Raw genomic sequence first — 26,783 nt, 5'->3', positions numbered from 1 at the left:
AATTTATCTTCCCTATATCAGTGATATAATTTTACTAGGTGTTCAACAAAACAATTGGAATACGCTTTAGGGAAAAAAACGCATCACAGATTCTAATCTACTTTCATTAAATAATTTCCCTATTGCACTAAAAATATCATTGGTTACTGTCACGTGAGAATACCATAAAAATGAGCCATTACGCATATATATGTTATTCTTTGGTGAAAAAATCTGTTTGTAGCATAAAATGACTATGCGTGCATCTATCTTAAGATATGTCATATCCACAAAAATTCAGAGTGTAATTATAAATATGTATATGTGAAGATATCTATGACAATTCAAAAACATGGCTACCATGTGAAAAATAAATTAGTCGCATTACAGTTTATAAATAAGTTTCTGTTTAATTTTTACGATACTTTTGTTTCGTGCTACTACTGAAACTCGTGAGTCGTAAAAAGCGTATATCTTCGGTGAAACTTATGAAGTGTTGGCGCGGATTTCCCAAATGATACATTAGTATTTTTAATAGTTATGGCCACATTTTTAATGTATATCCAATGACCTAACGGATTTTTGGCGAATAAAAATATATCCGTGCTGTAGTATTCTGCATGGTTGTGCGGCAACAAACTTCCTGAATGAACGTTAAATAATGGTAACCTTACTTTTTAATCTGGAGAAAGTTGTAATATTTCATGAGGAAAAAAATGATTTACAAATATGCATTAGCTTCTTTCGTTCAAGAAAATAAAATTGTAATAGTTAATTACATAATCGTAAATTGTTGTATGTAATTTAGAGTCAGTATATTGTACCCTTTGTATATGTATATAACTTAACCTATTTTTTAGATGTATGCTCGTAATTGAACATACCAACAAGTATATAACTGTACATGCCCGATTAATGAAAATCTTTGTTGAAAATTGTTAATGCTGTGAAGAAAATTATATTTTGTTAATATGCATAGTTGTTAAAATTAAAATGACATATTTGAATGTTTGTTTTTAAATAAATTTATTCCTTAGAAAGGTAATCAATTTTACCAAATTGGAATTTAATTATTAGAAATGCCTATATGAAAATTATTTAATTTTTTTTTTTCCATACCACTAATTATGTATTATTATTGTTACAGATTATAGTATGTTAAATCGCTAAACAACACAACTTGTACAATAAAGATTCTATGTATAATATCGTGCTACATTATTTATAAATTGACATCAATGGATTCCATTGATTTTGATACAATTATAAGACATCCACGAACTATAATTCATGTAGATGTTGATTGCTTTTATGCTCAAGTGGAGATGCTAAGGCATCCAGAATTGCAAGACAAACCATTGGGAATACAGCAAAAGAATATAGTGGTAACAAGCAACTACTTGGCAAGAGAATACGGAATTAAAAAATGTATGCCTGTCCAAGAAGCTGTACAGTTATGTCCAGGGCTGGCCTTGGTGAATGGGGAAGACCTAACAAATTATCGTCACTTTTCTGCTAAAATAGTAGAAATATTACATCAGTTTACACCTTTAGTTGAAAGATTAGGTTTTGATGATAATTTCATGGATGTCACATCTCTTGTGCAAAAGTATATGAATTCTGGAAATGATTCTGAATTAAATATAAGCATTTCCATGGAGAATCCAAATCCAATTGGTGAAGTATTTGGCCCATCAAGTGAAGAATGTCCATGTGGTTGTCATGCTCGTTTAATTATTGCTTCCAAAATAGCCGCAGAAATAAGAAAACGAATCCATAAAGAGTTGCATGTCACGTGCAGTGCTGGAATAGCACACAATAAACTTCTAGCAAAATTAGCTGGGTCATTGCATAAACCCAATCAACAGACACTAATCTTTCCATGCAGTGGACCTATATTATTATCCACAATAGGGTCTGTGTCCAAAATACCAGGTGTTGGACAAAAAACTACACAACTACTAATATCAAATAATATAAAAACTGTGGATGATTTGCGTAAAACTCCTTTGGAAACCTTAGAAATGAAGATGGGTATGGACTTGGCAAGAAAGTTGAAAGATAATGCTGAAGGTATTGATGAAACTGTTGTGAAGCCAACTGGGAAGAAACAGTCCATAGGTTTAGAAGATGGTTTTAAGAGCGTTTCCTTGGTAGCCGAGGTAGAATCAAGACTCGGAGCACTTTTAAGAAGATTGACAGAGTTAGCCATGGAAGATGGAAGGATTCCCATTGCCATGAGAATAACAGTAAGAAAGCATGATTTCAATAAGCCAGCATCGGGTAAAAGAGAGACTCGACAATGTGCTTTACCTAAACATTTACTGCCTTCCACAAAATCTGGTGTCTACGATCATGCTAAAATGCAGGCGCTAGCAATGAAACTGTTCCACCGCACCGTTGATGTCTCTAAACCATTCCACTTGACTCTTTTGGGAGTTGCTTTTACAAAGTTCGAAGAAAGATCTTCTGGAAGAAATAGTATTGCATCTTTTTTGCGCAAACAAGTTGCTGTTCAGTCTGTTTTAGACATCAGTTCTGAAGAAGGTATTTCAGATGTCAGTCTTGGATCACCAATGAGTATAAACCAGGATAGCAATGATGGTTCTGCGATGAGTACCACCTCATCTCCGATCTCAAAATCAGTAAGTGCTGCTAACCAATCCGCGGATGATGATCTGCTGAGTGAGATAGAACCTCTACCGAAGAAGACCAGATTGGAAGTGTGGTTGAGTGGGCGCAGAGAATCTCCGAGCAACGAAATGGCGGATCTTAGACTCAGTCCTTCGTCACCTATGCAGTTGTCCCCGAAAATTGATGCAGCAGTTCTTAAGTCTTTACCCATTGACATACAAAGAGAAGTCACCCGTCCATGGCCAACGACTAGTAAACCAAAACCGAATAATATACTGAAATATTTCATAGCTAATAAGTGACGGAGCTCTGTGGCCTAGACTATACATAGCCATCTTTCTGTACACATTTCTGCAGTTACAATATTAGATGGCAGCACCATGTGATATTATGACTTTAAGTTACTATCGTCTTATTAATTTCCACTTTTTTTTTTGAGGGGGGTATTAAGCTTCTATATGCATATATTTTCTATAGCATTTACATCGAACAAATTTGTTAATACAAAGGGACCTTACCGCAAAAATCATGATCACTTTAACGGAAATAAGCAAAAAATCTATAAATAAATTCGTATAAATGTGTATTCTTTATTTATTTATCTTGACTGATCCAGGCATAGCTGACGTTTCAATTGCTTAGATTAGACAAATGTTTGAGTAAACTTGCATTTACAATGTGCATTATCTGTAAAAGTATTTTGGACGTTCCGAAATGTTTTGTGAATTTGAAAGAACAAAAGGAAAATATAAAACTGAATGTCAACGGAAAGTATTCTCAAGAGTTTTGTAGTAAGTTTCATATTCATCTTTCATAATGCACCAAAAATATACACTTACCGCGCGATCTTAAAATGTTCGCTTAAATAAGATTGAAATAATGCATATACATCATGCGAAACAGATGTTCGGAATAAAACTATTTCTTCATTGTCATCTGCATCTTTATAAAAAAAAAAACATTTCAAAAGTATTTCTATTCACGTTTGAACGATATGGAAACTTATCAAGTACGCGTAACCACTTTTTGAAAGGATACTCTGTCGTTTTAAATGGGGTGCTGGCATTTGATTTTGTACGTATTCTCTAACGATTGAACTGTAATTGTATTGATTCATAGTTGAAACGATAAAAGAAATGTTTATATCTTTACAACCGTCGATGTTATGTTATGCGTATAACGGGTGTCATAGAAACGAAAATACTCGATCGCCCGTATCGTGCAACTGATATGGAGCTCCATACGAATCATTAAGCATACACAGGATAAGAAGAAGTGAGCCACGATCCACGCGATTTTGAAGTTATTCTATCACACACACACGTAAATACGCGAGTTCACTTTCACACGGTTACTTAAACAAAAAACAAAAAAGCGTACATACATTAGAGCGTGGCCAGCGGCAAGTGATACTAAAACAGTAGCTTTTGTAAACGATAAAAATACTTATATAAGGGTACGGAAGATTTATACATTAAGGGTTGGTTGATGACCGAAACGAAACGAATAGGCGAGAATAAGAGATTAGTTATGAGCGAGTTTCTTTTTCCTCCCCTCTCCCATCCCTTATTCCTCTTTTTTTCTATGTTTATTTATTTACTGTACTGCGTGGGAGAAGCGGTGACTATTCAGACTATTAACTTCTGGTTGTGAGAACATGAATATTTTATACGTACACACACACGGCATCGGGGAATATGAATGGTTGCGAAACCCCGTAAGTTTGTCATTGTCTAAGCTTTTCATTAATTAGAATAACACGCAATAGTTAGCACTTCTTCAGATAATTGCGCTGATTATTTCACGCGAGAGTCAACGGAGGGATGGAACGCACGACAAAATTGATTTTGACCGTGTACAGTACATTATACAAGCGACGCACCATCGCCGGTTCATATTGCCCCTGATTCATTTAAATAAAGAAAGTTCAAGTTGTACGCCTGTAGTTATTTTCTTATCAAAATCTTCGTCCCTCATTCGATTTATAAAAGAAGTCATATGCTTCACCGTTCAGGAAACCAGAGCTTCTTTCAATTAAGAGAAGAAGAAAATTTGCATGCAATTTGGTTTCAATGGTTACCATTTTCATTTGAAGTAATTCTTAAATAATATCTCCTGAATGTGTAATATTTTCAATAAAAGAAACAACTGACATGTGGAACAGCTCCGAATTTTTTAAACTTACTTTTTTACAATAAAATTCTAGTTTTTTTTCAATTTGATAATAATATAGTTTCTCTTCGGTTTCTTAGAAACGTGTAGTAAAGATCGTCTAATCGATTACAATAAATACGATACAAATACGATCGTATTTCGACATGTGGTACAAAAAAATTACTTGCATTCACATTTTATGTTAAGTTACCAAAAGAATTTGTTTCTATTCACGTTCGGTATAAATACTTGGGATAAAGTGTCTTTTATCCGAATGTTCACTGCGATATTTAAGAGCAATATCAGAAAGCGCAGTGCGTTCAAGTATAACGCCAGAATTAGACTCTTACTACTACTACTACTATACAATTTGAATGAGGCCAATCACCCAGCCACCGTCTCTGAATGGGACATAATCAGGGTGAGTCATGCCATAATGGAATAAATTGTGTAGCTTTGTGTCTTTTTAAATTGTTCCGCGCCCTCGTTTAATAAGACCTCCAAATAATCTCCTTTCAGTCACCGGTTCGACAAAGTGACGCTTATCGGTTTAATCAAATGATCATTTACTCATTTTTAGACTGAAAAATATATTTGTATATTATTCTTATATATTGTTATAATTCTGTTTAAGTCACGATTTAGAAATATTACCGTATTCTTTGATCTTTTCAATATTATCGAGTCATAGACACCTTGAAACGTTTGACAATTTTGAAATCTTTACCAGGCTATAGTTAAGTGGGAACCCGTAACTTGTTAGTCTAGCATCGTTTTCCTCTTAAACGATAAGGGTACTTGTTCGGTCACGGTTTTTCTTACATTTCTATCATGGGGTACGTGAGATACATTGCAATAACGTTTTTCGTAGGTATTATCTGACCCAAATTTAAATGGTGGCCAGATGTCTGTTAAATACACGGATATTAAGAAGGTACTTAGTATAAATACCCTACGAACGTGTTTCGGGAATGTCAGATTGGATCTTCACTTGTGATCGTTACCATCAAGAATAATCCGCCATCTGAAAATGTTGCCCATCTACATTTTCGCCGTTTTTGTAATGCGCGAAGTAACCGGTAATTATTTCATTCTATTTTTATTTTCATTTACTAAATGATCATTGTTGACTGATATCACGTAATATAATTAAAAATCGGCAAATACAGCGGGAAGTATAAATGAAATTTCGAAAATCGTCGGTGGTAGTACAGCTGAGGAGGGACAATATCCTTATCAAGCCTCCCTGCGTTTTAAGGAGCGCCACTTTTGTGGAGGTTCGGTGTTGAATAAAAGATGGATATTAACAGCTGCTCATTGTTTAACAAGGTAATATACGAGAAAATTTTCTGCTAAAAAGTTCTGTGTTTTATCATTTCTTTATATAACAATGGGATATTTCAGCTTCAACGATACTGCAATAACCGTTGTTCTGGGTACCAACACCTTAGACAACGGCGGTGACATGTATCGGTCCGAAAAAGTGATTAGTCACCCGAGATACAATTCTGCGTTAATCAGGAACGATATTGGATTGATTAAATTAGAAAAGGACATCGTGTACGGGGATACAGTGAAATCCGTCGCGTTACCAAATGAAAATTTCAGCAAAATTGATTACCCAGCAGTATTGTCCGGTTGGGGAACGACCAGCGTAAGAATCTTTCACAATTCACGGCATAAGTAACGTTTACGTTTGTTTCTTTATTTAAGTTGTTTTGTATTTTTTTTTGTGCCGTATGCCATCAACGGGAACACAACGACGACTGTACTTTAACTCGAATCGTGTTAAGTACCCTGGAGATACACCGAATGCATTGCAGCGTATCGAGTTGAGCGTGATCGATCAAAAACAATGTTTAAATACCAACTTTCGTATCACCAATGACAATATCTGTACACTTAACAAGAGGGGTGAAGGCGCTTGTCACGTAAGTGCATTCAGGTCTAGTCGCGCACTTGAGAAGAGGGCCCTTTCACGTCAAAGGAACCCTCACCTAAAGCGGCCCCCTCTTTTTCTTTTTTCTTATTTATAGTCCGAGAAAACCACGTTGGCAAGTGCGTAACAGCCAGTGCTATTCAGTTTCACCTACTCTGGATCAAACGAATCATTGTACACACGCGGAATAATTCCTTACCTTTTTTAATTTTCTTACTTGATTGAATTGAAATATATTTTAATTCGTAAATGGCAAAAATGAAATTTCAGTATTCGAATAGCGTTTGTCCAGTTATAAATCTTACTATGAATTTTACATTAAAGTCGAAATAAGGCTGTTTCTGATGCTATAATTTTGAGATGGAATAGAGAATATGTGGTCATATTTTTTTTTAAATGTATGAGATAAATGTTGTACTAACTTGTTGATAATGTTTCGATAGGGCGATTCTGGTGGACCTTTGGTTGCTGATATGGAGCAAATCGGTGTGGTATCTTGGGGAGTACCCTGTGCAAGAGGACGTCCAGATGTTTTCACTCGTGTTTACAGCTACATCCAGTGGATAAAGGATCATATTGAGGATGGGAGCAGTTAATTAAAAATCGTGTATTTCTAATCTAACTAAATAAACACTGCTTGGTAGTCTCGATTTTGCAATTTAATTTGTTACTTTTTAATTGTAAAATTCTCATTACGTTACATTAAAATCGGGATGTTAATTAGAACTGTATACGCCATTTGTGGTTCGGTAAAATGCTAAAACAAGAAACAGCATCGAAATGGTCATTAAAATGAAACCTGACGCTCAACGAAAGACCAAACGAACGTGCCTGAATTTGATACCCAATGAAATTGCATCGTTCCGTATAGGTTTTTCGTGAGTCACATTATTTTATTAAAACGAATACATATTTTTTCATCTTGTAATTCAAAGCTATAACTTCTTTTAAAAGTAATCCCCGCGTGTTACGGTATCCATACAACAATACGTCCCACGCTTATGTAAATGTGCTTTTAAGGTGACACCAATTTTACGTCTCATATGCACGAATTAATGTCACTCGAGTATCTAATGCGTTAAATTAGATAGAACATTTAGGAGATGTGTAACACTCACCAGAAAAAAACAAAGTAGCTTGCATATTTATACTTGTTGAGAACGGTATGGTTATGAAATATAAATTTTACATTTTCATATATACAGCTAATTTCATAGTTGTAAGTCAGTCTTTCGGAAAAATCTCGCGATCACATAATGTGTATAATCGAAGTATTGACATATTCACGTTTTCAAAATACTTTGCATTACTTTATCTATAACTGCTATAAGTTCTGAATATGTTTTTATTGTTACATATATTTTTCATTCTGTTCAATATATCCATGTATTTACTATAACAGATCTGAGTGTAGAAATTCTATTTTATTCACTCAAAAATCCACGAAATCAAACAGAAACTCTTGACGTCAACTTTCGTCCTCAAAACGCACTCGACTATTAAAGGATAGAATAAAATAATTTATACAGAAAGTTTTTATTGTATAATCCAGTTTTATTTCATTTGCACAATCGATAGTAATACAAGTTCGTGTAACGCTGACATCTTTAGAAAAATCTTCAATCGCAATTTCGGTCAAGTGGCGGATGACCCAAATTACATGGCGCATGCTTGTATCGCGTACATCGAAAATCGTTTCGGGTGTAAAAAGGATGCTGCACGTTCTACTGCATCTGAGTAAAAAAATCTAGAAACGTTAAATGAAATTAATTATCGATAAGAACAAGAAATTTTGAGATTATAATGCAAAAATATTAATAGAAAAAATTTTAGCATATAGTAATTTAATTAACGAAGATAAAGGAAGGTTATTTAGGATTCAAATCTTGCGAAAATCACGACACGTAAGCAAACCCTTCTGGCTCCATCGCTGGTAGCATTTATTCAAAGATTGCCAACATCGGGGCCAAGGATACGCGCCGCTACCCCGACCACGTCAACGTTCGAAAACCTCGTATATTCTACGATCGATCGACAATAGTGAAATCGTAATGAAATTTCAAACGACAACTATACGAATGCAATAACTTGTTCGAAAATTCAAAAAAAGCAATCAATTCCAATTTTGTCACGACACGAGGAGAAAAAGCTTGCCGATGTACACAACTACTACACTCATTCGTCAAGTAACACATGACCTAAATCGGGCTACGCATGCGCGCTCGGGCAAGGACAGTTTCGAGGGTGTGTTTTCATCCCCTGTTTCTGGTGTCTCGCGAATTTCTCACCGGTCTGGATTGCTCGTGTCATTTTGCGCGAAAAACAGCGTGCCGTGAAAGACGAGAACCGGTGGCCGTGCCACCTGCTGGAGCTTATTGCACATCGTCTGAAATCGATATCGCCGTCCTTGTCTCTCGTTTTCGGCATAGTGCCTCTCTAGCAGCTTACGGGCGAAATACGAGCGCGATGGAAACTGTACACGGGGGATTGTATTAGGAGTGGTAAAACCTTTTGTGCGTCCCAGTGTGAGAAACAGCGAATCGGCCTGACGTTGTTTTTCGATTTTTCGGCTTGAAAACCGTGTAACGGTCGTCTCACGAATCAGTATATGCGGACGTTATTAACGGGAGTTCGTGGACGATTCAACCTGAAACATTGTTTTACACGAAGTTCGTGCGCGTAGAGAGGAGCAGTCACCAAAATCGCAATATCTATCGACCGTAACATTATCAAGGGTTAACGGACTGACAGACACACAATGGATTCAGTATTGTTGTGGGTGTGATACGACACTCATACGGTTTCGGTTCATGACATGCATCAAGGATACGTTTGTGCCAATCGGATCTATTGTTTACATTCTAGAAGTGTTGCAACGATCATTGAACAAAATACAGCTGATCACCTTGCTGCACGCACCTTTACGCCTCCACATCGTTTAAGGTGTTCGTAACAATTAAGGAAGATACACATGTTTTATCATGCATTGATATCTCGGATTCGTGGCAGAAAATCAGATGCTCCATATTTAAACATAACTTCTTGGAAGATGCTGTTGTAAACAGTTTTATATGTGGATCCTGTCGCTCTCAATTGCTAGATCATGGTGTTTTGTTAGTGTGCATATCACGCCCCGTAATCCTTGTGGCGCCATAAATAATATATCACGTCAATACATTTCCTCTATAAAAATAAGTTATCGTCTGAATTTATCAAAGGAACCTTCATGAACTGCTGTCCATTCATGTAAGTATGTGACGTGCTTTTGTAATGTAAGAGTACAAAAACAAAAACACTGACGCAGGTTACACAGCGGTACGTGACTCGCGTCTTAGGGGTTGATAAAAATGGCGATAAACATATATTATATATGTATTTATGCGCACAATGGGGACAGTCTATAATAAATACAGTTATATTCAATTGAATTTCCTTAAGAAATAGTGTTTTCGTTTTTTATTTTTACCGATATCTATTTACCATTTTTAATGAGACACTACCATGGGAAGTATACCTCCTATGAAACCTAGTGCAAAATGTAGGGCATGATGTGTATAAACAAATCCCCCAAAATTCGCTGGTAACGCTTCACTATTGTGATAAAAAATTACTTGGAAATTTAAATATTTCTAATTGTCGTTCAGCTATAGCAAAGAGGTAGTATTCAGCTTTGTCATTAATCGAAAAGTTTGGATCTTTGTCTACTGTTAACAAAGGTTCAAATTCCGACGGGAATATTTATTTTTTTATAATTCATAAATACACCCTTCCGTATTTTTCTTTGTGCTGTGCTTAAAACGAAGCTAATTAAAAATTTATAAAATAAAATAATTAAATCGATATTCCAGAAATCAATTGCATTGACTATCAATTAATCTTTAAAGTTATAATAACAATAGTGAAGCGCTAGCAGTTTTAGAAAAGAATATAGACACCCTTGTAAGGACATACTTGAAGATAATATTATCGATGTAACGGAAAACAATAGTGGACGAAAAAACAGGTTTTCTGTACTGCAAGGTGTTGCGTACAGATGCGAGGGATTGATGCAAACATGAAATTCGTGACTACAGGAAATATACAGCTGTCCGAGCGACCGGTAGTAGCAAGTGCATGCAAGTAAGCAAAGCATACACACATCAGGCGCTACACCTTTTATCGGGCGACTGCGCAGTAGACAATTCAGCCGTCTATATGCCGTATGTATACCTCGCGCAAGCATATATGTATGTACACCAAGCATTTCTCCGTCTTTGTACCGGCGTTGGTGCTGCACGTCTCCTTACCCTTCGGCAGACCCCTGTATCTATCTTCCTTTACCACCGTTTTCTCCGATATGCTTTTTCTCACTCTCGTGGTAAACGCTTGACGGTGCGCCAATACCCAGGGACGTATTACCCGTCGGTATATCTGAACTGTTGCATACTTTGCATACAGTAAATAATTGAATATTTGAATGTAGTAACAGGTAGTTCCAGTTTGTTATATTGGAATGAACGTTACGTTTTTATTACATATAACTAACAACCCAATAAAATGTTACACACTGAAAGTGCTACATTTGACGATGTTATCTATGCACAATACCCTTCGCAAAAATGTGTTTATCGCATCAACCACATTATATTGTGATGGTGGAAAAGTAACGTCGCTTTTCAATAGTGTGATACACATTCATTCATAATTTCGGGTTTGCGCATAAACGTTTTAAAACTGATATGGTGTACGTGAATGTCTTCCACGACTTTGTGATAGCTTTGTCGTAGATTCCAAGCAATAATTCCCTGTAATTGATAACGATGTTGATCATTAAAACCGCAATCATCCCCATTATTTTATAACTCAGTGATTACCTCTATTAGAAAAACAACAAATATTGTTTATGCAAAGTGCTTATATTTATACGTTTTTTTCATGTTAGATAACATGACAGGTTGAAAACAATGTTTATCGTATTGCATACACATTTAATCCCTGAAACAGTTTAATCTGAGCACTGTCTGCTGTGCTCTGACGACGGCTGTGTGTCTTATTGTAAAAACGCGCCTTTTCACTAGCAGAATTAATTGTTTTTGCAAGAGTTAAGAATTGTTCATATGCAATTGTTCTCCTTAGTGCAATCTAAAAACAACATTACTTCCTCATCAACTCAATAAATATCATAAATCATTTTGACTATAGTACCGCAAATGAATTATTCGAAATTGTAGTTTCGAACAACGTCTCGGGACGAAAACACGTTCGTCGGAAATAGGTTCGCGTAAATACACTGATTATGAGTGGAAGAAGAAATGTATCGTGGATGAATCGTAGCAGCGGGCACCCGCATAGTACATACACCATACACCTATCGTTTCGTCCCTGCTAGTGGTGCCGGCTGCGGATGCAAGCGAGAACGTGCGCAGCTGTAAAACGTGAGTCGCTGCGCTCCGCAGCTGATGCGGTCCGTCGTGATCCGTAGGTTTGTATTTTGTTTGGAAAAATGCGACAGAGGATCGAGGTAATTCTACAGTATCAAGCGACTGGATGCGGCCGAAAATCGGCGAGTGTATCGCGAGTGATAGTGACACTTGAAACGAAGTAGACGTACGAAATGACATCCGAGATTCCCGAAGACAAACAATCCTGAAAGTGAAATGGAGAGACAGTCTTGTACGGTTAATAAGTCTGTCGCTTTCGTGTTCAATTCGTAACACAATGCAAGAATTGCGTCGGCGGCCGGTTTAAAACTCACGGATGTGTCCTAATGATCATTTCCACGCCGAGGACAATAGGTACCAAGAAAGACGAATAGACAAAGAGTCCCCGTCGGCATATGCTTTGTGTTTGATGGCTTCCACCAGACGAAAGTATTAAAAAAAAAAAAAGTGACGCGATTACGAATCACGTAAAAATAGAAAGTAAACGTAGAATTCTGTTGATGCTACGTGATCGATGCAAATTCAAGAACGGAAAATACATCGTGTGATTTCGCATGGAAATATCGTAAATGTAAAAAAAGAATCGTATGTAGAAAGTTCCTGGCTTCTATAGTGCGCAAGAATTCGGGTGTTTTGGTTGTTACATGCAATGTAATTCGACGTGTGTGTTTACTTACTGGTTTGGCATCGTGTCATTAGGAAATGCGGTTTAAGGGGAAGCTATCCGACGAATCCGTTAGTGTCGGACAGCTTATTCAGTGATGAAAATTTATGCGAAAGAAGCGAGGTATATTCCACGCTTGTATAGATACCCTGAGATACCCCAATAAAACGTGTACAATGTAACGGATATATGCATTTCTGAAAAAAAAAGACAACAGGGCTAAATCCATTATGGAGGCACTGCGTTTGGCTATACAGTGAGTTTAATAATTCATAAGTATCGTTACAAACACTTATACTTCACGATATGCATATAATTAGAAGTCATCGTTAAGATCCGTTCATTTGTCACGTTCGCAAAATCAAGGCAGACTATCTAAATCAAGTTGCTCCTTTACGATTCAAACAATGTTTATCAAATGTTTATTGAACAATTATTTAAATGATAATTAAACAAACTACTGTACCGACTGTTCTATTTCAGTGTTTAATTGTTTTAGTATTGCAAAATTAAATATTTGATCTCTATAATTTTTAATTTATCTTTTGATTGTAAAACACAATGTACTAATGAATAAATATATCATTTTTCTTAAGAATGTTATTAATTAATTTATTGTCATTTTAATTAGTAATATATGCAAAAAGAAGAATACATAAAATTAAAAAAAAATTATATTAGGAGTATGTTCTAAGATAAGAATTACATATCATATTTTTATTCCTTTAAAACTTTTTTATATGATCACTGAACGGTTAAATATATGATTTAAATTAAAATATTTTCATTTTTCCAGGACACGGCTAGGGGAGAGGATGGTCAGTATGAGCTCTATGCTCGTGGAGACAGTTAGTATAAATTATGAGGATTTTAATGAAAGCTTTCTGACATGTGGTACCTGTCTTTGCGTTTATGATGGTGAAGAACACACCCCCAAGCTATTACCATGCTCACACACAGTGAGTATTAAAATCATTGAGTATGACATTATCAAACAATTAAATATAAAAAATTAATCATTTTTACAGGTATGTTTACATTGTTTAACAAGGATTGCTGCATCTCAGACTCGTGAGACTGGTGCTTTTCGATGTCCTATTTGCAGAGAATTAATAACAATTCCACGTGGTGGAGTTTCTGCTTTACCACCTAGTTTTCTTGTGAATCAACTTCTTGATCTTATGTCTAGGCAAAGACGAGAGGTTTGAAACAATGCTTCCGATACAGTTTTTATACATGTGTTGCTAAATGTAATATATATATATATATATATGTAAATATATTTTGTTGTTGTTGCAGGTTATTCCCAAATGTTCAGTTCATATAAACCAAGAACTCTTGTTCTGTGAAACATGTGATACAGTCTTTTGCACCGTATGTACAGGTGGTAATCACACAGGAACATCACCCGGATGTACAGAACATACTATCATACCCTTCAGCATTGCAATAAAACGAATGTCTGAAATTTTGCTCTATAAAGCCAACGAGTGTATATCTAAGGTAGTAGTTTGTCGTATTCATTTAAGGAATAAAAGCTTCTCTACAAGTGTATACTTGGTTTTAGTTAACACAGGCTCAAGATTCTGTAAGCACAGAGTTACAACGTTTGGAAGCTTCTACAGAAAGATGTTTGAATGCCGTGGATAATGAATTTGCAGAAATTATTGCAAAATTTGAAAGGAGACGTTCAGAATTGCAAGCAGCAGTGGCTGATGCTGCAAGAGATAAGAAACATGTTCTAGAAGAGCAACATGCTCTTATAGAAGCTGAGAAAAATAAAGTGCAACGAGAATGTGAAGGTTTACAATATCAAGTATGATACCATTAATATTGTACTAAATTTGTATATGTATATCTATTACTTGTATGCATGTAGATGGATTTGTGTTTTATTTTCCTACAAAGGTCGAAGTACGGAATATCACGCAAAGAATTGGTAGTTTATCAGATCAACTTGATGCTGCGTCAGCACTCAGTGAACCTAAAGAAAATGCCTTCATTACATTCGAATTTAATCACAATAATGCTCTTTCTCAATTAGAGGAAGCTCTTAGTAACTTGGGAAGAGTACGTTCTAGTACAACATTGCCAGGTATCCTGAGGATTGATAATACAGTAAAGTACCCGCTTTAACATTGTTATTAATCACTATACAAGCGTTATTGCCTTATTATTTATAAATAATATAATTGTAGAGCAAAAAATGACGTTTAATGGAATTGCGTGAATTTTATAATAGGTCTGTGCAGAGCCAGGTTGAAAGATCCTGCCATAGTTAAGTTACAAGCGATTGTCATAGTAGAGACTGTTGATTATCATGGACATCCTAGAAACGTTGGAGGAGATCTTATCACTGCAGAATTAACTTTAGCCGATTCTATCCACTCAGAAAACCAAAGTTCTAGTGTTGACACTGAAATTGTAGATTTAGAGAATGGTACATACGAAGTACTGTTTCGACCTCCTGTCGCGAGTCGTTACGTATTAAAATTGTCAGTTTTCGAGCGGCCTATCAAAGATTATCCTTTATTTTTCGACGCAACTGTACATAATGAACCCATTAAAGTATATGGAAGACGGGGAAGTGGAAAAGAGGAATTTCATCAACCAGTTGCAGTTGCCGTCGACGATGATGGCATGATATACGTTTTAGATACTGGGAACTCCCGTATAAAGGTATAATACATTTAAAGCTGTAATGTTTTTAAGATTCTGTATCGTCAAAACATTCAAATTTCGTTATAGATAATATTATATTCTTAGGTACTCAATTGTGATTTAGAATTTCAAAGGCATTTAACGAATGAAGGTCTCGAAGGTCGGAGTTGTACAGGAATAAGTGTTTCTCAACAAGGTATTGTTGTTGTTAATTGGAGAACACGGAAAGTAACAGAAATGAGCTCTCTGGGTGATACAATTAAATCTTTCACTTATTACGCATTTCGAGTAAGTACATTTTATCCTAATACATAATTTTCAAATTGAACGTTTCTTTGTCACTTTGTAATCATATTAAATACCTTTTTATTTAATTCAGGAACCAGTCGATGTTGCTGTAGATAGAAGTTACGGACATATACTTGTTGCTGACAATTCTGAAAATTATGTTTTTGTGTTCGACTCTGATGGCAAATTCCTGTTTCAGGTTGAACAATACTTACAATCACGAAATCTATCTTTAATGTACTTAAAAAAGAGCATCTGTTCTAACAATATATTAATGATTATTAGGTTGGAATGAAATTCACATTCAAATTAATTAGAGCTGTTACTGTTGGACGTAACGGTGAGATTGTAGTTGCCGATGATCATATCCTAGTATTTTCTGCTAAAGGAGACTTTTCTGAGGAAATATATTCAGAAGGCAAAGGTAAATTTTTTTCTTGACTAAAGTTACTACTTCTACACATGTAAATGTTATGTATATCTAAACATATTTATTATGTACAATGTATTACAGGAAAAGGCGCTTATGGAGGTTTAGCTGTTGATTCGGAAGGTAGAATACTTGGTACTCGTACTGATAAGGGACGCAGTATAATTCAAGTATTAAAATTAGGAGGAGGTAAAGTTTTGACTGAGATTGATTCACATAGTTCTAAATTACGACGACCTTCAGGTATTGCAGTGTTACCTGACAATCACTTAGTAGTTGTAGACTTGGGAAACGACTGTATAAAAAAATATAGATATTGGTAAAAGCAGTTACTGTAGCTTAAATTACTTGCTTTCGTAACACTTTTGTTGTAATCCTACACATAATTTTAAATATGTCTACGTTTATATACAATTTTTTTTATATGCAATTTTTACAAACTATAAACTAGATCAATCAAAATAATTTTATCAGTGTAAAAAGGATATCGATTATATTTGATATTATAAGTACAACATATACATAAATACGTATGTGTAATACTTATATGAAGTGGTATAAGTTTATTTATATCTAGACTTAGCGACGTATGTCGCGCTCCTAAAACGGAAGAGACTTGATTAGTATAATGTAATTTATAGTATTTTGTGTCATTATGTCTGTTATAATTTAATTTATTTACTTAAAATCAGTAAAAGTGATGCTTTTTCTTTAATGTGTTACTACTTACTCCAATTAATATCTGAATGTACTATAATAATACACGGTTTGCATTGCCATAGTCGGATACTTGAAAGTCACAACAGTTATACAGAGACTACATATTTTATAGATAGATGCAGAAAGTTTATATAAGAAATTTATTTTATGATAAGAATTTAATTGAAATATTGGGTCCTAAAGTTCCAAGTTATTTGCAAAATCTATGTAATGTATCATGGACTGTGTAGAAAACAAATTTCTGGTCTCTCTATACTCAGCTCCTATTGATGTAATCAATTATTTTATGCTTATTAATGTCATTACTTTGTTATAAAAGTGAAAGAAACCTAGTTTCACGATTAAAACTTAACGTGACATTGTCATTATTTTTTATATAGATGTCTATACATCTATTATCTGTAAAAGAAATATTTTAAACATTAATCATAATATGACATTTGTTATAAAAGTGATACTTAATGCTTTTTTTTTTAAAAAAAAAGCTTGCAAAAATATGTGTTGCAAAAGATGGTTTTACTACACAACCAAAGGAATTCTATCTGAAACATTTTGTGTTCTTATGAACATTCTTTTATTTTCCTATTGATAAATGTGCTTATTTAATGTAGCATCATATTCTTGCATTTTATATATCTTTTGTGATATCTGAATACATCTCAAAGATAAAGCGCAAAAATTTTAATTTGTGGACATTAAAATGATAAAAATTGCAAAGATTGTCCTGTACTTATTTTATACCTAGAACTAGTTGAAAATGCTTTTTATGGAGACCTCAGGAACACATTACAAAGAGCTATTTGAATATTATTTTCACTAAATCAGTTTTACTAACTTTCAATCGAAATTAATGTGTTTGAATTATTACATCTGTCACATTTTGTTATAAAATTTATATATGTGTTCTAATATTGATAATCATACAAAGCATTTTGCATTTCCAGTACATATTCGTGCATTTTTCAGTTATATAATTTTTAATCAAACAATGCAAAAAATGACTAAATAGTGTATTGTAAATAGGTAAGAAAATAAAAAAAAAATTAAAATGTCTGCTAATATTTTTCCAGTATTATTACAGATTGATATCACAATATATTTTGTTCATATACATTTCTCTTATCTGTTGTATAAAATATAGTCTGAACATATATATTTATATGTATAAAAATATAAATTAAAATAAATGGATATATAATATAAATATATATGTTTATTTATGTGTAAATTATTATTGTTATTATAAACAGAAGTTTACACGTCCAGAAAATTTTGATAGGAATCGCAAATACTTCAATAACATTAAATCTTGAATTAGTGAAAAAAAAGTGATTTGATTAATTGATGTTCAGTAATTCAGAAAATGTATATTCTGGTATTTGCATTTTATTGGTTGTACAACTGCTACCCTACTCATACATAAATGTAGCTTGAGATATATTATATGTGCGTCCATTTTTGAGATTTCTCAGTTATTGGAAGTTCACTTTATTCACTTATTTGTAATTAAATAATAAGATACTTCTTGATCTTCATCAGTAAATAGGAGTAGTTACAATGGACTGATGTGACAATTGCAATATCAATATAGTATATATTTGCAAGTTGTGTTCAAACATTCTCAGTAACTGAGAAATACGAATTTGTAGTTAAAAGATAATGCTTATAAGTTTAAATATAAATTATAGTGTTTATTGTTGTTGATAATAAGAGTAAAGTCTAAATTGTAGTAATAAAATTTCTTAAACATCATAAGGAACCATAACATTAAATAGTTTCTTTGGTCTGATGTGTAACATTCCTTGTAAAATGTTTAACAAAGTAATTTATCATTACTTAACAAAATTTTATTATAGATGCATGTAATTACATATGTATGCTACTATACACAAATAACAGTTATATTATTGAGGATGTCAGTGCCTTTATTAAACAGGATTTCAAACAGTTTACCTACTACACAAAATAATTGTGTTCATTTTAATATTTTTAATTTAGCAGTAACAAGTAATATCTCTTAAATTATTATTACATGTTCCAATATGTGAATTTTAAGTTAAGGGTATAAACGTACAAATTCAAAACTCCTGAATCCATTTTGGTTTCAATTTTGAAATAAACTTAACAATGCCGTAGATTTAATATTACTATCAGTGTATCTTATAGTTTCGATATTTTAATTATAATCAAATAAATTATGTTTAAATCTAGTCATATGTTATTATAAATCACTCACTTAATGGAATACTGTAATTAACTAAATGGTGTAATGTAAAATTGTAAATAAATATACGGGTTCAATTCACATAAATGAAGTTCTTTATTTTCAATTACTTAAAAACTTGGTCTATATTATACGCTAATAATTATTCGTAAAAAACGATTAGCGTATAAAAGAGAACATATTAAAATTTGCGCATTCCAGAATAAAATAGAAAAACCATGAAAATGGTAAAAATGTTAACTTTACTGTTACAATATCCATACAAAATGCTGTAGTGTCAATACTATCGAGATCAAGCTCGCGCGTAATATTGACTCGATTTGCAGCGAATCAACCGATTATGTATTCGAGATTTCTCCCAGCGAGAGTATCGAATGAGCGTAGCGTGCACGCGCCGTGGCTGAAAAACGTAAGCTCGGATACTACGCCTGTGCTAGTACGGCCCCCGTACACGAAAGTTATTCACGCACGCTATTCATCGGCTTGTGCTCCTCCATTACGTACATAACGTGAAACGTAAGACGCTACATACTACATACTGGTCTGTACGTGTGTCGTGCCAGGTGTATATAAGCAGAGTTGCGCACCGAGTGTCGAGTACACGTATACCAAAACATACTTTCGATTAAAACACGATTCCGTGGAGAACAGGGAGTTCGTAGCAAACTCGCGTGGTTTTCGGTACAAGCGAGCGATTGAACGAGGATCGTATGAAGGCGCGGTGACTCGTAAAAAAACAAGGAACGAAGCGATAAACAAGATTTTCGTGTCGAAGGCACCGAAGTGATCCGCAAAGGGTGAATTTGAGTGTCACTGCACAAGCGCGAAGAAAAGAGAGAGGATCAAAGAACGAGAAAGTGAGAGGGGAATAGGACGCTAGCTACGGTGCTACGGTGGTAGTGAATGGAACGCGGCCCCCACGGGTGAGCGTAGTACGACGCTTCACGGGCTAGCGTTGCACCAATGACCAGCCGGGACGGGCGATCACGTGACGTGCGTGCCGAGCGAGCAGCAGAACATTGCAAATGACAAGACGCGTAGGGCATTGTCGTCGCGCCGCCGCTGCCACAGTTCTCGTCGTTGTTGGTGAATTCGTCGCGCCACCGCCGTCGTCGTCCCTGTTACCGTTCACGGGATCTCGCCCGCCACCGGGAAGGCGAGCATTATAAACGATTCGAAATCTGTCACCTCGGTGTCGGCACTATCGGTACTGTCGGCGCGTGTGCACGACAAAGTCGCGGGTGCTCGGAGGCCTCGTGCCCTGAACGGTGCCCGCGGCGCCCCGTTCTCAGTACAACATACACGATACAGTGTACCAAACACACGAGCATCTCGAAGCCCCAAGTGGCATCTGTCTATATGACAAAATGTCGGGATCACAGCGGATGCGAAAGTCCTCGCCTTGCTCGACATCGAAGCAAGGCCCAATGCGCGCGACTCTGCCTGTAAGCTCGTTATTACGACAAGGCCGGCAGGGCAGCAGTCTCAGGAAAAGTAACAGCAACAGTCCTACCGTATCGCCGACGAATGCGAGTGCGTGGCGGGCCCGCATCTCGCCGGAGACCTCTTCCTCGGGACAACGAAGCCCCGGCTCTCTCTCTTACAAAGGTATTTACTGCCTCTAGGTCCCCCACCCCCACCTCCTCTCGCTTCCTCAGTGTACATGTCGTTTACATGTCCTGTACATGTCCCCGTACTCACTCCATACACTGTTATCTTTCGATCAGCTTCTTTGTTGTGTCTGTCATTTTACGTTTTCCGAACTGTTCGTTCGAATTCTCGATTACGAACAGATATCTTCCCCTTTCCAGCCCCGTCATTCGTTTCTTTTCCCCAAACATCGATGTGTACCGACGTCCGAATGTTTAACTGTACGATTTGCGTGAATCTCACACCTTGTCGTTCGTTTGCAATTGTACTATTGTCATTCTTGTTATTTGTCAACGCGTGGAATGGTATTTTCGAAAGTTTAACGTGATTCGTTTGTGGTTACATGTCATTTGTCAGTGGTAAATGTAAGGTATATACCGTGTATACTGTCCAATATAAACATTATAGTTACTGTAAGTGAGATACATTATTAATGAGATGTTTTGTGTATTTTAAGCTATTAGTATGTTATATATTATTCTCTTCTTTATGTGAGTACAAGTTTCATCACAAGCACATTAAAGTTTAAATGTCTGAAACATATAAATTGTGCAATATATTTTTAACGTTCTAATAAGCAAATCTGTCATTGAAATCAAGTTATATGTGAAATATTAATGTGCAAAAGTATTTTGTAAATGAACAATATTTTGCTTTTATTATCTGTTATCTTCAGAATTCTGCAATTCGGTAACCGAACATTCCTTGTTAGCTCGGTTCCATAAGAAATAACTACAAAATCTATGATATCCTCTCTCGTCCTTTCATTATACTTTTGTTTTAATTTTATTCATATGTTTATTTCATCCAGTAACCGAATACATTTTTGATAGCCCGGTTCTGGTTTTCTTTTTACACAATAATACAAAGCAATACTACAATTATTATCACTACACGTACTGTTTCCTAAAAGAGTGCCAAATTTTCATTTGAATTGTCTGTTATCTGCAGCAAAATCAAAAACATTAAGTGGAAGATGCAGCGAAAGTTTAAGTGGAAACCAAAATATTCGGAGGACAGCATCGTTGGATACTATCTACTTAAAAGGACAATGGCCCCGTGATCCATATTACATTCATCAGAGTCTTCTTTTGGTTGACAAATCTACACAGGTATGTCATGTCACTTTTATGCTTAATCGTTTGACTGCAGATGAGTGTGATCATGTTCCTTGCTTATTTCACTAAAATTGCGACAACTCCGATCGCGCTCCTCGCTTATTCCATTTAAAGCAGCGACGAGCACAATCACGCTGCGACAAATGCATTATCGCTACTTGTCGATTCAATTATAGGCACGAAGTCAAGAAGATGAAGTCGCGTGTATATAATATGTTGTGTAAATAATAAATGTAATAAATGTTTTATCACATTTTAAAATTAGAATTTATGTTCTTGAATAACACAAAATTTACTTTCTTTTCGTCGTTTTGTACGTTTGCACAGTCGGTAGTCAATTTTTTTTTTCAGAAAAAGCATTCAATTTTATTCAATTTTTTATATAAATATATATTATACATTTTTCTAACAAAATAATATGAAAATACCAATCATATTTACATAAATAAAAAGATCGCGAATACCACGTTGTATTCTGTCACAAATTTGGCACTGCTCAATCAAATGATGTCTGCAGCCAAACGTTTAAATATTCTAATTTTCAGTGACCAATTTTCTGAAATAGATACTGTAATGTAATATTTTCATGTGCAGACAGAAGAATGGTCCAACGAACCAAGGAAATTACACACTCGACACCCTACAGAACAGACAACCACAGATGAGAAATTGGAAAAGTATTTTAGGCATCGGTATGTAGAAATTCTTCAGTTCTATTTTAAAGTGATATTAACAAGTTGAGATATATATTTCACTTTTATAAAGTAGCAGTATATCATCTTTTGTGACTGTCCAAAAAAAATATTGAAATGTGTCCCGAAGGTTAGTTTACTTAAAAAAAATTTAATACAGGTTACAGCGTACAAGTAAGGAAGGCACTAGCAGTAGAGAGCGCACGGCTGCATTTGGACTTATAATGCCTGGTGGACCACCACCAGCCTTTCCTGCAGATCACACAGTACTTTTACCAAGTATTGCTTCACAAACATCAATACGTAAGTTTGTTTGCTGTGCTCAATATTATACAGAAAGTATCTCTTTTTACAAAACTCGATGTACGTATTATATTTATTGTTCTGTTAGACAACCAATTTAGTTTGAGTACAAAGGCAAGCCCCATGAACATCCCCATGAAACCAATGAGGCCTCCAATGCGTTCTTCTATTGAAGGATTAAACCAAGAAATTGAAGGACTCGTTCTCAAATCTGCAACTAACCCTAGTGATCCTGATCATCCAGTGGAAGACAAAGTCAGTAGTATATGTAATGTTAAAAAACTGAATAGAAAGTCCGATATAATTTCAAAAGTTGATTTCTGTATAAATGTTTGTGTTTCAAGTATGCACGATACCGTGAACAAATTACGCCAGAAGGACATCGTGCACCATTAGCAGACTTACTGAGGGCTACTCGCAGCGTTAACACACAAACACCAGCTACAGACCTTCCCTCCAGTTCGTATTCTTCAGGTAATTTCAACATCATTTGTTTCGTTGTGTTATTTAAGAATATTTCGACACATGATGTAGTTACCAATATTTTCGCACTACATATACCTGTGGAAATTTCGTGATGAAGTTATGTAAGTTTTCTAATCGTAACATTCACTTTCATAAAATGTCAAAACGATACCCGATGCTTGTTGTTTGTATTCATAACAACGTAACTTTGGTGAATATATATATATATATATAAAATGTTACATGGATATTATAATGGGGAGTATATGTATATATGTGTGTGAAGTATTTCTGGTTATTAGAAATATTGAAAATAACAGACTAACTATGGTGTGTGCCTGTTGAGACAGGCCCTCCATCTAGGAATTCTGAGTCTCCGCTGATTCCTGGCCTTATGGATGCCTCCCGTCCGCCTAGCGATCTCTTACAAGGTTGGCGCACATTTGCAGAAAAGTTCCTTTCTTTTTTTTTTTTTTTGTATGAAAATCCCATAGTCTAATTTGTTTGTCCTTGTTTATTTTTTTCTCTGAATGCTATTAGAAATCCGAATAGTCAATCAGAAGATACATGTCTGTTTATGAATTTTTCTCTATTTCTTTAATATACATTTAATTCTGAAGTATGTGCATGAATTGTTTTGTCTTCAAATATAAACAATCAATACGTTTTACAGCGGGTGAAAGCATTAAGTACTGTCAATAACACGACTACAATTATTTCCTGGTTTTACACAAATAATTGTAGTGTATTGCATTGACTACAAGTTATTCTATCTTATTATAGAATATTAAATGCTGAACTAAATGTTCAGGATACATTATAATATTAAATTGAAATTTATTTTTACCTGTTTATATTATTAGCAAAGTGGAATGGAGTCTAATTTCTGTGTGTAGAGTTTATTTCGTACAAATTGTATATTTACAAGTGCATTGAATGGTTTATGTTGTTAGCATGAGCTCATGATATTTTTTTTTTAAGTAATGTGAATTGTATGTTTGTACATTATTTATATTATTGTTACTAATTTAATGATTGCAATTTATCTTTAAGGTGGAAGTCGTGGTTCAACCCCTGAACAAGATAGAGAAGGACGTCTCGGTACCTCTCCTCATATTAACAGGTTCCTAGCAAGAGAACCACCTGATGGCTGTGAGAAAGTCAATCTCAAATTTGTAGAGGATGTCAGGTAATTTACTATGTGTGTTTCTTTTAACTTGCGCACACTGAATGCTGGTTTAATTTTGATCTGTCTGTTGCGACAGTCAACTATCTATCACTGTATCTTCCTTAATATCATTTGAGAAAACCATTTCACAACTATAATACATTCAAAATTGAATACATAACCTTTTCCTATGGTAAATATACTGGAACTTTTACTATAGATTAAAAAATTGCTCGAGCAATCGGTGTGCGAGGGTTAATGTATTCGTAGGTAATCTTAACGTAAATCGTGTAATAATGTATTCTGTGCTTTGTCCATTCCTGAAAAGCAATTTTTCACAAAACGTGTCAAGCACACGCGTATAATGTCTGTATTTTTAGCTAAAAAGAATACGTAAATTCATTGAAATTCAAATTATGAACAAGCATTCCTCGTAGGCTTGTCCGTGATTACGATCTTGAAATATGATATAAATTTTTGCACACGTACTTCAGTGTCACTGAAGCAATTATATTTCTATGTATAGGCGACCCATGATAGACTTGAGCAAACTAGACTATTGCCCAAAGCCGTGTGTAGCATTCCAGTTAAAACCTAGCTTGGGATCAGCGTTCCTGCCATTACAACAGCCAGCCAGTCCAACGATGGTTGCAAGTGCGTCACCCTCTTCGCATACAACACCAACTACACCTCCTCCAAATCCATAGTCCTGTTCTTTACCTTATGGAGTAATGTTTATAAACCCCATTGGTACATATATATATATATTTTTTTTTAACGACCTCGATGGGTAGAAAGTGGTTTACTTTGAGACGAAAGCATACACCAACAAAAAAAAAAGAAGTTACCGAAAAGCAGCCTGTTTCCAGTGCGACACCCCAACTTTCGGGCATCGTGATTGTGTAACTAAAAAAAGTTCTAATTGCATCGATACGAAATATTGAATGGCATTTGAGAGCTCCGTTAAAAACGTTCGAAACAATAATAAAAAAAAAAAAAAATACGAGGAACAATAATTTGTGATAACTAAAGGGAAAAGAAAAACGACATTTAGGAATAAACATTGTGTTCTACAGGGAAAAAGACTAAGAAAATTGTGTATTCTAAATTTAGTGCTAAAACGTGCTAAACGACTTTAGTTTTGTATACAGGGACAAATATTCAAAATGTCGAAAAGTATTAAATTTGATTGTTGGGAAAGGCAAAATTATACGGATACAAAATGGGTACATGTGCCTGGATTTACATATGTACATTAGTACCCCTCTATAATGTTCTCATTAGATCTTTATCACTTTCGAACGATTCGATTTGCATAGTGAGACGAAAGAAAGGAAACAAACTCTTGTTAGAATTTTGTATTGTTTTGTATTATTATTCGTACGCTGAGAATATATTCAAAATTATTATATGAGGAGCTCGAAAATATGTATCCCTATGGTACATTATTTCGTTTTTTTATATTAGATATATGTTCACTAGTTTTATACACGTACACACACACATTCTTTACCCTTTCATTTTTCTTTTTTTTAATGTCGCATATGTAAGATAAATTGTCACGATAGGTTTTATTTTGTATTACGTGTGCAAATGTACACTCTTTGCATAGCTTCTTTTTATAGTAATTTTTTAGATGGTAAGGTTTCTACTTTCAACAGTAAAAACACTTTGTTCAACTATAGTGTTCAGTGTCATAAAGAAACTTATGAAACTTAAGTTAATCGCAAGAGTATATTTTATTGATTATTAACTTTATAGATTACCATAGGGCTACAAAATTTTTGGTTTAACTTGTATTATGTTAGTTTACTATCTGAATATGTACAACCAATACAGCATGTAATGACAGGTTGACGGATGTATGATAGAGTGAACCTAACGATACAAGGTGGTAATTAATGAGTAATAATATGGAGAGTGGTAAGATTAAACGTTGATCGGGGTGACATGTGACGATATGTGCTTTAAGCCAGTGTGGTATCAGATGTGCATACAAATGGCTCCCTAACTAGGCACATTATTGGTGTGACTGTAGGTATTTGTATAAGCGCGGATCGTAGAGAAAAAAAAGAAGGTTTATAATCTGCGTTCTATACAAATGACTGTGTGCATGTGTTGTAATATCAGAATCCTGATTAAACCATCCACGAATAACAGTGAAGCTCGTCGTACTACCGAGATAAAAGATTTTGTATGAGTGTAATGGACTTCGAAGGAAGGAACTTAGGAACTAATTTAATTACTCCAACATACGCTATAGCATTTTAAATC

General features: G+C 34.9%; 4 protein-coding genes across 5 annotated transcripts; all 4 read left to right on the top strand.

Moving 5' to 3' along the window:
- The first annotated feature begins 1,135 nt into the window (after positions 1–1,135).
- On the top strand, positions 1,136–3,098 carry LOC107194889 (DNA polymerase iota). Its single transcript, XM_015584601.1, has one exon. It carries the CDS (start codon positions 1,218–1,220, stop codon positions 2,913–2,915), a length of 1,698 nt encoding a protein of 565 aa, XP_015440087.1. The 5' UTR covers positions 1,136–1,217; the 3' UTR covers positions 2,916–3,098.
- A 2,699-nt stretch (positions 3,099–5,797) lies between these two features.
- LOC107194617 (chymotrypsin-2) lies at positions 5,798–7,302 on the top strand. The gene is made up of 5 exons (XM_015584262.1): positions 5,798–5,846; positions 5,937–6,096; positions 6,172–6,421; positions 6,561–6,698; positions 7,150–7,302. The coding sequence occupies exons 1-5, from the start codon at positions 5,798–5,800 to the stop codon at positions 7,300–7,302; spliced, it is 750 nt and encodes a 249-aa protein (XP_015439748.1).
- Positions 7,303–12,867: 5,565 nt separating this feature from the next.
- On the top strand, positions 12,868–16,492 carry LOC107194885 (tripartite motif-containing protein 2-like). The gene is made up of 11 exons (XM_015584596.1): positions 12,868–13,046; positions 13,587–13,749; positions 13,819–13,992; positions 14,090–14,293; positions 14,358–14,606; positions 14,699–14,885; positions 15,033–15,469; positions 15,557–15,739; positions 15,831–15,938; positions 16,025–16,163; positions 16,254–16,492. Exons 1-11 carry the CDS (start codon positions 13,021–13,023, stop codon positions 16,490–16,492), a joined length of 2,109 nt encoding a protein of 702 aa, XP_015440082.1. The 5' UTR covers positions 12,868–13,020.
- A 3,669-nt stretch (positions 16,493–20,161) lies between these two features.
- LOC107194761 (glucocorticoid-induced transcript 1 protein-like) lies at positions 20,162–25,921 on the top strand. 2 transcript variants are annotated; one of them, XM_015584452.1, is made up of 9 exons: positions 20,162–20,721; positions 21,715–21,875; positions 22,476–22,573; positions 22,734–22,876; positions 22,965–23,131; positions 23,221–23,350; positions 23,692–23,772; positions 24,395–24,530; positions 25,036–25,921. In XM_015584452.1, the coding sequence occupies exons 1-9, from the start codon at positions 20,481–20,483 to the stop codon at positions 25,214–25,216; spliced, it is 1,338 nt and encodes a 445-aa protein (XP_015439938.1). In that variant the 5' UTR covers positions 20,162–20,480; the 3' UTR covers positions 25,217–25,921. The 2 variants fall into 2 exon arrangements, with proteins under 2 accessions (XP_015439938.1, XP_015439939.1); XM_015584453.1 differs by lacking the exon at positions 23,692–23,772.
- Positions 25,922–26,783: the final 862 nt, after the last annotated feature.

This window comes from Dufourea novaeangliae, unplaced genomic scaffold (assembly GCF_001272555.1).
Source record: "Dufourea novaeangliae isolate 0120121106 unplaced genomic scaffold, ASM127255v1 scaffold8, whole genome shotgun sequence".
Taxonomy (NCBI): Eukaryota; Metazoa; Arthropoda; class Insecta; order Hymenoptera; family Halictidae; genus Dufourea; species Dufourea novaeangliae.
The sequence above is the reverse complement of the archived record's forward strand: the minus strand, read 5'-3'. Positions and strand labels throughout refer to the sequence as shown.

Coding starts and splice junctions, on each gene's coding strand:
- LOC107194885 (XM_015584596.1), top strand. CDS start 13,021: ATGGAGGCACTGCGTTTGGCTATACA. Junction 14,607..14,698: donor GTGAAGGTTTACAATATCAA/GTATGATACCAT, acceptor TTTCCTACAAAG/GTCGAAGTACGGAATATCAC. Junction 14,886..15,032: donor TTCTAGTACAACATTGCCAG/GTATCCTGAGGA, acceptor ATTTTATAATAG/GTCTGTGCAGAGCCAGGTTG.
- LOC107194889 (XM_015584601.1), top strand. CDS start 1,218: ATGGATTCCATTGATTTTGATACAATTATAAGACATCCACGAACTATA.
- LOC107194617 (XM_015584262.1), top strand. CDS start 5,798: ATGTTGCCCATCTACATTTTCGCCGTTTTTGTAATGCGCGAAGTAACC. Junction 5,847..5,936: donor TGTAATGCGCGAAGTAACCG/GTAATTATTTCA, acceptor CGGCAAATACAG/CGGGAAGTATAAATGAAATT. Junction 6,422..6,560: donor CCGGTTGGGGAACGACCAGC/GTAAGAATCTTT, acceptor AATCGTGTTAAG/TACCCTGGAGATACACCGAA.
- LOC107194761 (XM_015584452.1), top strand. CDS start 20,481: ATGTCGGGATCACAGCGGATGCGAAAGTCCTCGCCTTGCTCGACATCG. Junction 23,132..23,220: donor ATCATCCAGTGGAAGACAAA/GTCAGTAGTATA, acceptor TTGTGTTTCAAG/TATGCACGATACCGTGAACA. Junction 24,531..25,035: donor AAATTTGTAGAGGATGTCAG/GTAATTTACTAT, acceptor TTCTATGTATAG/GCGACCCATGATAGACTTGA.